The sequence below is a fragment of the Vicia villosa genome, unplaced genomic scaffold (assembly GCF_029867415.1).
Source record: "Vicia villosa cultivar HV-30 ecotype Madison, WI unplaced genomic scaffold, Vvil1.0 ctg.000010F_1_1, whole genome shotgun sequence".
Classification (NCBI taxonomy): Eukaryota; Viridiplantae; Streptophyta; class Magnoliopsida; order Fabales; family Fabaceae; genus Vicia; species Vicia villosa.
Window position 1 is genome coordinate 1,667,803 of NW_026704940.1, and position 12,996 is coordinate 1,680,798.

A 12,996-nucleotide genomic window follows, 5' to 3' on the forward strand; every position below is an offset into this window, starting at 1 on the left:
AAGTGTAGGTTTTAGCGACAAATTTGTCATTTTTTGGTTCAACTTGATTTTTTTTGTTGGATGGTTTCAATAATTTACAGACGTAAGGACGTCCTGACTTAAGTTCTTCCACATTTACATCATTCTCCTCGACTTCCTCATATCCTATGTCATACTCCTAGCTTCTATCATATGCCTCTATAAAGGAAACTTTTTCTTTTTTATGAAATTTGTTTGACCTAACCATTTTCGCCTTTAAGCATTCAAAATTTCGAACCCTATCTACCAACTTGGCCATATCTCTCAGATATTGGGTATCTAGTTTCTTCAAATGGAATAATCTAGACCCTTTGCGGCCATTTCAACCAATTTATGTTCAGGCACTTGGGTAAAGCACCTTGCCTTCAGCAATATGAATCTATTTATATAATCATCAATTGACTCAGGCGCTTTGCGCCTAACACTAGCCAAATCTTTGATTGTCCCATATAGGACTGTTCATGGAACACTCTATGCAATCGATTCCAATTATGTATAGAATTTAAGAAAGCGTTTTTTGTTAGAGAATTTGAGAAATATCTCATTTTCAAATTTTCATTATTCTCTATATCACCCTATTCATTTTGGTATCAGACAATATGTTCAACAGTCGACTCACTTGTGTCTCCTGCAAACTTAGCGAATTTAGGGACTTTCCATCCCCTAGAGAGTTCAACTAGAAATTTATACTCGAACATATGATACACAAAATTTGGCCTATGTAGTCCCACGCTCTACCCATTTTGGGGTAGAATATATTCGACCATGTGGGCTAAATTAATCTGCCCCCTTAGGTTGTCTAGTCGAAAATTCATGACTACTTCCTCATCATCTTGGTCCGTGTGTACCAAAACCACTCTAGGGTTAGACTGACATATATTTTTTCCTCTCACCTTTGTGCAAGAGGTTCGACGAGTCGTGAACCTATCTGTTGTTGCCCTTGGTTACCAAGGACAAATATATGTCAGGTATTTCTACTAGCCTAGCTTGCACAATTTAGGGGATTGACTGTGCTTGGGTCTGGGAGGTGCCAAAAAAATCGACTATTCCTCCCATTTGATTAGGTAATAATTGGTTACTTTGGTTACTATTCTGAATCTGGGGATTGAACATTGTACCAATTTGCCAAGTAAGCATATTAACCATTTCATGGTTACTTTCATCAATTTGTTTCCTTATGGATATCATGGAATTTGTAGTTAAGGAAGGCATATTTGGAGGGGAAAATCCAATCCCTCCTGGTTGTGTTGTTCGACCAGGGTTACCGATAGAAAACTTTGATGCTAGATATAGATTCAAAGGGGATGTTATCACTACATTGTTATATGCAAACGTCGACGTGTGACTTTGTAATCCCGCCATCATCATAGTTAGCATACCATAAGGGTAATCCCTATATATCTATGGTAATGTAAGAGTTGGAGCATAAAAAGGCTTGTGTTCTTCTATACCTGTCTGTATGACCTTGGGGGTGGTTAGAGTTCTTGTTGTCGCGGACAATGCAACCATCACTCCTAGTAACGATGACACACTCATTATTGGGTTAAGGATGGGTTCATTGGTTATTGAGGGATTTGAAGTCCATGTCGCTGCAACCACTGATCTGACAAGCTGTTTGGTTTTTGGAATGTCATTTTGGGGAAGTGAATTACTCCTAGGGTGAAACATTTCAATTGTATTTTTACCATTTCTCAAGCGCATACAAGTCTAGATGTATAAAACATTTTTTTTTGCAAAAAAAGAATTGACAACAAAAATAATACTTTACCATTTTTTAATAAAAAGAAAAGGAATCACACAACAGTCCTACTGGGCGTGTCAATTTGTTCACTCGTGATTTTGGTAAACAATCACTTAATTTTAAATTTATTGCCTGAAGGGCCAAACTAGTAAATCCTGAGGCATATTGTGTGATTTTTCTGAGAAAAAGTGTGCACTAAAGTTGTCATGAATTTAATATCAATTATGTTTAAAAAAAGGGTTAGAAAAAGTACATGTAAAATTTTAAAGGAAGCAATAATTCAACTGGGTTGAATTGATAGTTCAAATAGAAAGAAATTAACAAATTTAAATGGAAAGAAAAAACTTTATTATCATAAATAAAATTGGTAGGCAATTTCATATACTTCCTTCAGAGACTCATTTCTCGCTTATAACATTTGTAAAATAATTGTCTTCAATGTTCAACTACGTTCCAATCAACACGTCATCCTTGCATGTTTCGCTTGCCATAAATTCATCTCCATGTCTCTCTGACGCTTTCAGATAAGATCAAAAAACAGTTACTTTGTCTGATTTTGAAATTGCCTCAATCGAATCTCTCTCAATTTGTTAAACTAGTCATCTTTAGACTTTTTGAAAATTTCGCCAAGTACCGGACCAAAGCCTCAGTAAGTCGAACATTTAACATTTCTTCTTGAACTTGCCTTAAGTTGGTGCAGAAATTTCGACCATTTCCTTTTGTCGAGTTAGACTAGTGAAATTTCTTGGCTAACACTCCAAAAACTAAATTTATCACATTCTTAATCTCTTACTAAGTTAACAACCTCAAAGTAACCCCACTTATTCGGGTATTGGCCTTCCATAATTTTTTTATGAAGAGATCATTAAGCTGTTTCAAACCTTTTCTGCTTATTGCAAAATTTGTTTCAATAGTAGAAGCATCTTTTTTGCAATTCATCTGATTCAGAAAATGCATGTGAATGGCGGGTAGTATCTAGCGTATAAGGCTGTCTAATCTCCATAGAAAAAACGACATGTAAATCATCTGTTGATACTGGTGGGACTTGAATAGGAAAAGCTTCAGCATCGTATGATGGGTTTAGCGTATCACTCCATTTGCATGATCATATATTTCTACCAATGCTCGACATTCCCAATAAAACTCCTCAACGAATTTCACAAGTTCTAGACGCTTCTTGTAATAAATTTATACCCTTTTAGCAAAGGAATATGCATTTTCTTCAACAAGCTTTATCTTTTGCTACACCTTGACATCCATATATGTTCATGATCAAACACCATTATGATAAGTTAATGTGTTCAAGGATATTTTTAAATGCATACAAATGATTTGGTTAAATGCTTCAATATATCCTCAGATAATATACCAAATTGAATGCATCCTTAGTTACCAAATTGAATGCATCCTTAGTTGCGAATAAATTTAGAAGTGAAATTGGAAACTTTTTTAGACGAGTGGCCATATATGTGCGCACACGGGGGGTGAAAACCTAGGATTGAACCTGTCACCTGCATAAAAATTTCACATACAAAACCAATATGTTGTTGTAGCAAGAGATACTGAAAACTGGTTTAAACATGAATGTATCATTTTGATCCTTTTTATTTTATTGATATTTTCAGTTAAAAAAATATATATCATTTTGCAAACATTTTCAAAGGATGAAATTTGGACCTTTCATAAGCTTCCATTTCAGTGACAGTAATTATGTTACATACCATAAGAATATGATACTATTATTTATAAAGATGAAAATTATGAACTACAAACACCATAAATACGACACCAACACTGACATAGCTACACTAGTAATAATTTTGAAAAATAAATAAATAAAATATAATCATAAGTGTCGGTCTTAAATTTTTTATTTCCATTTTATTCACATATGACTAAAAAAGGTTAAACTTTTCTAAAAATTTTGGATTTGTTTATTTCAAAGATTATAAATATAATTTTTCAAATATTATTCCAAATAACATTATTACTAGGAACTTTATTTCTATTTGTGTTTGATAAATAATTTAAGTTTTCAAAAATATTTATAAATAATATTTTATTTAAAAATTTAAAATAAAAAATAAAAGCTTAAATGAATAGAGGTGAGAAATTATTGGTGGTTACCTCTTATTTCCATAGGAATAAAAGATTCTCATTCTATTACATGAGAAAGAAAAATGAAAAAACCAAATGTAAATAAAATTTCAAGAAATAAAAAGTTTCGTGGCATAATTTATAATATTTGAAACAAACCTAGAAACTAGTCGTCTACCCGTGCAATACACGAGACAACACTTATAAGAATTTATTATTTATTTATTTAAAATATAGTTTAATATAGTTTTATATGAATATTTAATCAAATTTTTAGAATTTGATTTAATATAATAAAAGATATTTTGGATTACTTGTATATGAATATTTATTTAAATTTTTAGAATTTGATCTAATGATAAAAAAAATTAAATTTCTAAATGCAACTTTAATATCCCATTTGAAGAGAGTTAAATATTATTTATTTAAAAATATTTTACATGATTTGAACTTAACCATTATAGATTTCTCTTAAAAGATATTTTTTATGGAAAGAAAAATAACATACATATTTTAATTGAATATTAATACTAAAGATAGAGGATAAAATAAAAAAACATTATTTGCTAGTTATGGTTATACAATGATATATTTGCTAATTTGAAAAATGATATATTTGCTAATTTGAAAAATTATAAATTTATTTTAATATGTTAATGTATATTCTTTTTTCTCTTACTTTAAATAATAAAAATGAAATACAAATTATTTTAGAGTTTTTTCTGTTTTAATTATGAAATTAATTTGGACAAAACTTAGGTATTGTTTAGGTATGGTTCTTATTATTTTTCAATGAAAATAGGACACGTGTATAATTTTCTCTTACACGTATGCAAAATTTTTCTATTTTCACTCGCTTAATAATATTTAAATATATTTATCATATTTTCATTGGAAAATAGTAAGAACCACTTCTAAAGAATTGTACTTAAGTTTTGTCCAATTAATTTCTATGTATACTAAAAACCCGTCATTTAAATTACGCTCAATTTTTATAGTTTCTTTAATATATCTTCATAAATAAAAAATTTGTGAAATATAATTAAATACATGTGTTTTAAACAAAAATGTACTGTTAGATAAATCTTTTACAACAATTTAAATCTATTACGTAAAGCTACTTTTATAAATAATTGAAATATTTGATAAAAATGTGTAATATAAAAAACCTGTATATTTGATAGAATCGATATTTTAAAAATTGGATTGAAAATCGAATAGGTGAAGTTTCCGATTTAAAGTTTAATTGATTCAATTGATTTAATCAATGGTCGAACTGTTTATAAAATAAACTAATAATATAAATTTAAATTTTTACAAATATATCACACATAATTATATATTTCCAACTTAATAAAATAAATATTTCAAAAATCAATTACAAATTTAATATAATAATATCGATAATATATATAATAACACAATATAGTTGTACACTTCATTTCATCATTCATTTTAAGAATAATTAAACTTTATAATTTATAATAAAATAAATTAAACTAATTCAATCAAAAGTAAAATAATAAAGTATAATAATTAAAATAAAATTTAAATAATTAAGAATACGTAAATTAAAAGATAGAATACAAAAAATAAACAATAAAAACACTTAGTTAAACAACAAAAAATAAATTCAAATAGAATTACAATATACATATGATTGAGTGATTGAAAGAAAAACTATAACATAGATAAAACTTAAATTTGTAATAAAAACACAAAATTCTTGTGTTTTGATATTTACAATAAATTTTAAAAAAGAAAAACTTAAAAAAATAACAATTTAATTAATTTTTTTGAACCAGACAATTTTATAAAATCGGTTTTAATTTTATGGTTCAAATAATTTTAGACGGTTCAATTCAGTTTTTTCAATTCTACTTTAGTTTTGGCCCACTAGCGGTTTTTAAAAGATTGATCCAACCAAATTCATTTCCGGGTTACGGTCCAACCAATTAAACTGGTCGGTTCATTCTGATTTGTAAAATATTGGATAGAATAAAAAAACCCGTAATGTCAGTAAGAGTTATTAGTCCATGCATTTGAAACTGACTACGTGAACCACAAAAACCCCAAAGTGAAACACAAAAACCCTAACCACCATGGCAAGCTTCTCCGCGCAGCGGCTTGTTTACGCAGTCCGCTCCTCCTCCGCCACAACGGCGGGGTCTCTCATCGGTGGCAGTTTCCACCGCCGTCAATTTTCAGCGGGGAACGTGGCTCGCGCGACGGCGGCAATAATTGATAAGGAGCCTTGGTGGAAGGAGTCGATGGAAAAGGTTCGCAACATTGGGATCTCAGCGCACATCGATTCCGGGAAGACGACGTTGACGGAGCGGGTACTGTTCTACACCGGTCAGATCCACAAAATGCACGAAGTTCGCGGGAAGGATGGCTGTGGTGCGGTTATGGACAGTATGGTTTTGGAGAGAATGAAGGGAATCACCATTAAGTCTGCTTCTACTTATTGCAATTGGAAAGGCTCTAAGATCAACATAATTGACACACCTGGTCACGTTGATTTCACCATTGAAGTCGAGAGGGCTTTGCGTGTTATGGACGGCGCAATTCTTCTTCTTTGTAGTGTTGGTGGTGTGCAAAGTCAGTCCATTACTGTTGATCGCCAAATGAGAAGATACGAAGTTCCAAGAATTGCATTTATCAACAAGCTTGATCGAATGGGAGCCGATCCGTGGAAAGTTTTAAACCAGGCTAGATCTAAGCTTCGCCATCATACTGCTGCAATTCAGGTTCCAATAGGTTTGGAGAGTGAATTCACTGGACTTATTGATCTTGTCAAGTTAAAGGCCTATTATTTTCAAGGTTCGCATGGGGAGGACGTTGTCGTTAAAGAAGTACCTTCAAACATGGAAGCTTTGGTAGCAGATAAAAGACGCGAACTTATAGAAAAAGTGTCAGAGGTTGATGATATACTTGCCGAAGCTTTTCTCAGTGACGAGACTATTTCAGATGATGATCTTGAGGGAGCAATTCGCAGGGCTACCATAGCTCGGAAATTTATACCGGCATTCATGGGCAGTGCTTTCAAAAACAAGGGGGTACAACCACTTTTGGATGGCGTACTTAGTTATTTGCCATGTCCAATTGAAGTTAGCAGTTATGCTCTAGACCAATCTAAGAATGAAGAGAAGATTGAGCTTACCGGAAGTCCGGATGCACCCCTTGTAGCATTGGCTTTCAAGTTGGAGCAAACAAAGTCAGGACAGTTAACGTATCTCAGAATTTATGACGGCATCATTCGAAAGGGGGGTTTCATTTTTAATGTCAACACAGGTAAGAATATTAAGATTTCTCGTCTGTTTCAAATGCATTCTGATGAAATGCATGACATTCAAGAGGCCCATGCTGGTCAAATAGTTGCAGTATTTGGGCCGGAGTGTGCATCAGGAGATACTTTTACTGATGGGTCAGTAAAGTACACAATGACTTCTATGGCTATTCCTGAACCTGTCATGTCATTAGCGGTACGACCTGTCTTGCAAGATTCTGGAGGGAAATTTTCAAAAGCTTTGAACCGTTTCCAAAGAGAGGATCCTACTTTCCGTGTTGGCTTGGACCCTGAGAGTGGGGAGACAATCATTTCTGGTATGGGAGAAATGCATTTACAGATTTACATTGAACGCATTATGATGGAGTACAACATTGCCACTTCGGTTGGAAAGCCCCGTGTGAACTTCAGAGAAACTATTACTCAACGCGCCACTTTTGATTATTTACATAAGAAGCAATCCGGTGGACAAGGACAATATGCAAGGGTGATTGGGTATATTGAACCGCTTCCTGAAGCTAAGTTTGAATTTGAAAACATGCTTGTTGGTCAAGCTATTCCGTCAAATTTTATGCCTGCAATTGAAAAAGGCTTTAAAGAAGCTGCCAACTCTGGCGCCTTAATCGGACATCCAGTTGAAAATCTCCGAGTTGTCTTGACAGATGGCGCTGCTCATGCTGTTGACTCGAGTGAACTTGCCTTTAAATTGGCTTCTATCTGTGCTTTTAGACAGTGTTACGGAGCTTCTAAACCAGTTATTTTAGAACCTATCATGCTTGTTGAGTTGAAAGTACCCACAGAATTTCAAGGAGCTGTCGCTGGTGAACTGAACAAGAGAAAAGGTGTGATTGTTGGCAATGATCAAGATGGAGATGATTCTATCATTACAGCTCATGTCCCTCTTAACAATATCTTTGGGTATTCTACAGTTCTTCGTTCAATGACACAGGGAAAGGGTGAATTCACAATGGAATATAAGGAGCATTCACCTGTTTCTCATGATGTACAAACCCAATTGATAAACACATACAAGGGCAATAAGGCAGCCGAATGATTTGGCCTCGTTGAAGTACGCAGTCCTATAAGTAATGTGGCTTCTTAAGAAGATTTAAGTTATGTAGAGGCTCTTATTAGTTATAAACATTTGTAATATTGGATTCAAAGTTCTTCTATGTAACATTAATTACAATTAAATTCAATTTGTCTTTGATGTGCTAATTCTGCTACTTTGTTCTTGACTGTGAGGCCAAGAATACTGTCAACAGTGTGGAAAATAAGATTGAATTTATTTATTATGAATCTTGACATGTTTATACTTCAATTAGATCATATTCACGGTGTCGTGATTATATTGATGGTTAATAATGGATGTTGTTGCTGTGATAGGTTTCACGTTCTATCGGATTTTGACAAAGGTAAACGAAGTAGAAGTAATTTGTAGCGTCATGCCTATTACCTTTGACTCGAGCAAAATCATGAAGTGTATAGATAATTCATAGAAGAATTTATTTGTATTTGATTACCTATTTCAACTGCTTCTATACCTGTATGATAAATATAAATAATGCAATCAACACATTTTCTTGGTATCCTGTATGCTGTTTTCTTCGATTTTTAATGTAACTAGTAATTACCATGCTTGTTTAATTGATTTCAGGTAGTCCTGCAATTCTTGGAGATTGGGAAGAGGATGGCGGTGCTGATAATGATGCCAATGACTTCAAATACAATTCAGAAACTCAGAGCCAAAAGCAAAAGATCGCAGAGCGTATGTTGAGCTGGCAAATGGCGTATGGGCGAGGTGAGGAGGTCGATGCTCCAAATTATGATAAGGAGGTTTCTCACAATCACATTTCTCGGCTAACCGGTGGACAAGAGGTTGTTCAACTAGTTTACTTTATTATTTTTAATTTTTCCACATTATGAACTTGAACAAATATTTCCCAACAGATCTTGAATTAAATATTCTTTGTTAAATCTTCATTTTCAGACATCTGGAGAATTATCTGCAGCCTCACCTGAGAGGTTGTCAATGGCATCTACTGGAAATTTTCGTGGGAAACAAGTTCATAATCATCTATTATATTCGTGTGATCTTAATCAATCACGTAATTCCTCCTTCTCTCAAACTATGTACATTCTTATATAGTGTCATTTCTATCTAATATTGATTTTAGATGTTAATTTATATTCCTTGAGCAGCAAATGTCAGGGTTATTGAACCAGGATTGGGAAATGTAGCATGGAAAGAAAGAGTTGATGGCTGGAAAATGAAGCACAATATTAAGAACGCTATTCCAATGAGCACGGGTCAAGCTACATCTGAAAGAGGAATCGGAGATATTGATGCAGGTACTGATGTGCTTTTCGATGATTCCTTGTTGTGAGTACTTCTATATTTCTTCATAAGAATGTGTGCTTCTTCATCTCTGTTGCAAGCCTCTTTGCTACTAGCTCTGTCAGAATTAGTGATAGTATTATGTTTTTCAGCAGTTAAGAATCTCATTTAGTAATATATCATAACTGATACATGGAGAGTTTATTATCCAAGTCTGTTGTAAAATTTTCTTTTATGATTGTGTATTACATAATCAAATTCGTTCAATTGTGTCGCATTTTGTTTTAGCACAATTCATGTTTCTTGTGTTTAAGGTTCAGCGCTAAACTCCTTGTTTTGATTGTGCAGGATTGATGAAGCTCAGCAACCTCTTTCGAGGAAGGTTTCTATTCCATCTTCCAGAATAAATTCAAACCGTATGGTCATTGTTATGCATTATGATTAATACAAGTTATATGTGAAATTTGGTTTGCCTTTTCTTGGATATTGGATCAATTCCCTAAATGGCTTCCTGTGAACTGTGAAACATATCTTGACAGACTTTCATTAAGATAGAGCCTTGAGTTTTGACTCCCCCTTTCTATATTCGATATTATAAGGAAATCATCTTTATAGTTATAGCTTTCTCATCCAAACTGAGCCATAATTGACATGACAAAGATAAAATCTTAAATGGACTTCTCTGCTTCATTCATCGCTATTTTCTCTCAAAAGTTTCATCAACCTAGATTGATTAAATATTAGAGGAGTCAACCTAGGTATATTGTCGTTTCTACTCATAACAGTAGGAGGCAAAGAAAGTCTGCAGATTCAGTAGCAGTATTTGATTGTGAACTTCAGACTGTTATTCAAAGTGACGATTCCAATTATGATGGAGAAGCAGAAATAGGTTGGTTCATATTCAGTAATCAGTGTCAACTGTTGAATAATTGGTCTTTCTTTTTTTTCTTTTCGATATATGATGGTATGTTCTAATTTCATTTGCCTGTGTTTCTTATTCACTGGTTTTGTATTTTGATTTGTGGCAAGATTTTCTGCCATCTACATGTTAGTGACTGATTAACAATCAGTCAAATATTTTCGCAGATATTTGAATGGTCGGCAAGTATGTCCGCGGAGCTGGAGGGTTATATCCACCCTGGGTGTACAATCCTGACAATTTTTATTGCATTACCAAATATTATGTGGATAGATAATGTAAGAAAATGGCATAATTGAATACAATCACATGTGTCCGGTGTTAGACATGGACATGTGTCGGACACTGGACACGCTTTCAGTTAGAAGTATTAGTGTTAAGGAGGTTTTAGTACCATATCTTAAGCAATCGTTAGGTAAAATGAATGAATGCTTTCTTTATACTGGAAACATGCCTCATATTAGACTTTAAGGTTCTTTGTTATGCTCATTCTCATGGTTGCTAGTTTTACTATATTGAGATGTTTGTTTGCGCTCTAATTAGTTGTGTGCTACCTGTAACATTTCTCCACCTGTAATACTTGTCAAATAATAGTCAATAATAACAGCTTCAGTTGCAAACACTTCAATTTGATAGGATTGAAATTACAATAAATATATACAGACCCATAGTCTAACTACATCAATTTGATGTAATTGTTACTACTAGCAGGAATCATATTTTTCAACAAAAGGACAGCAGCCAGACTCATGGCTATTTATTTCACGAGTACTGATGTCTGATCCTATCCATGTATGTGACTGTATCAGTTAATCACTTCATCTTTGCAAAAGGATAATTCACATTTGGAACTTAAAGAATAGACTAGAAAAGTATCAGGAAAGAGGGGAGTAGAAGTAGTCTACATATAAAACTCAATAAGGAGATGATCTTACATACACGACTGCATTGCATATTCTTGTGATAGAATCATCATACTCTTTTAAACCTTCTTTTACAATCAAACTCAAGATGAGCGCACAACAACATATATATGAATATAATTCCCCTTCTGTAGGTTGTTGTGTCGTGGGAGATTTTTTTTTTGCCTTTTACTTGCTACTTTATCAGGATGTTGCTTACATATTTTCAAATGTACGTACCGTACCATCGTTGAATTTAATCAATGAGCCACAATAATTAAATTTGGCTTTAGATACTGTTTTGTTGCGGAGAATACTCTCTTTTGAGAAGACATTTGGCTCGAATACACAACATTATGCCAGAAATTTCCAGATTTGTACTTTCTAGCTTCTCATAATTTTATGGCAAAATTACACAATAGATCCTTTATCTTATTTATGGCTGAATGTATTAGGCAGCAGACGATCCATATGCCTAACACATTCGTCCCTTTTTCTCTTTTTGGTCCCATTTAGTTCCTTTTTCTATCAAAATGTGCACAAGTTAATTTTTTTTTTCTTTTCATTTTGATAAGACAATAAATTTATTAATAATTTTAATTTGTGCAGTATTTCTTATTAAATATAAAGAAATTTGTGAATCATATGAACATGTTAGTTCAAAACAAATAGAATGACCGCGGGGACAATTGAATCATCGTAAAAATTATTATATTATCAAATATTTAAGGATTAAATATGTTTTTAGTTTCTATCAAATAATAAATTTTATTTTTGGTCTCTATAAGAACAAATGACATATTTTGGTCTTATAAAATTATTATGCACGTAGTTTTATTCCTATTGTAAAATTAATATGTATTTTTAAATGATTCTTTTGCAGACATGTTTAAAGCGTTTTAAAAAGTTCCTTAAAAAAAGAACTCAAAATTTGATTTTTAAGTCTAGTTTTTCATTACTTTTATCATTATTTTTTGAAATATAAAACAACATATTTAATTCTTTGCATTTTAAAAAATTATAAGATTTGACAAATAAATATTTTACAGTATTCTAAACATGTATTAAAAAGTTATTCAAAAATTTAAAAATTAAAGGATAATTAAACAGTTCTTAAAATTTTAGAAAATAGTAGAGACTATAACTGCATGCATAAAAAATTTAGAAGGACCATTCATCAAAGGAAAATTTTTTAGGGACTAAAAATGCAGGGTCACGAAATACGAGCTTCCCGATATATTTAACCCAATATTTAATATTTACTACTAAAGATTTGACATTTAAAAATTAGACAATTAGGCCCCCAAAATTTTGAGGGCCACTCCATGGACCTGGTTGCACCTGCTCTGATCCAAGTATCTTAATATGGGAGTAGCCTTTTTCCATTCTGTAAAGCTTTTCTGAGAGTAGAGTGCACTTGACAGTTTTTCTTCTAATATTCCTTGTTTTTCTTCGTCGGGTGGAGCTCGCCGAACTATAGGTAGCGTAGTACGAGCAACAATCAAATAGACTTGGGGACAAATTTCATGGAGTATACTTCATCTGTCGCGATGCTGAGGCAGATTAGAGTCTCATGTATGATTGTCCTATTAAATCCCGCGACCATCGAGGTAGCTAGCTTTAACAAGAGGCCCGCCTTGAAGTTCTATTCGCGAGATTCATTTTTTACTTTAAAAGAAAGGAAGCATGAGG

The 12,996-nt window shown here is 32.8% G+C and overlaps 1 protein-coding gene and 1 pseudogene across 1 annotated transcript; both read left to right on the forward strand.

Moving 5' to 3' along the window:
• The first annotated feature begins 5,903 nt into the window (after positions 1 to 5,903).
• LOC131621594 (elongation factor G-2, mitochondrial-like) lies at positions 5,904 to 8,425 on the forward strand. The gene has a single exon (XM_058892635.1). The coding sequence runs from the start codon at positions 5,959 to 5,961 to the stop codon at positions 8,197 to 8,199; it is 2,241 nt and encodes a 746-aa protein (XP_058748618.1). The 5' UTR covers positions 5,904 to 5,958; the 3' UTR covers positions 8,200 to 8,425.
• A 74-nt stretch (positions 8,426 to 8,499) lies between these two features.
• Positions 8,500 to 10,174, forward strand: LOC131621650 (cellulose synthase A catalytic subunit 3 [UDP-forming]-like; annotated as a pseudogene).
• The last annotated feature ends 2,822 nt before the right edge of the window (positions 10,175 to 12,996 follow it).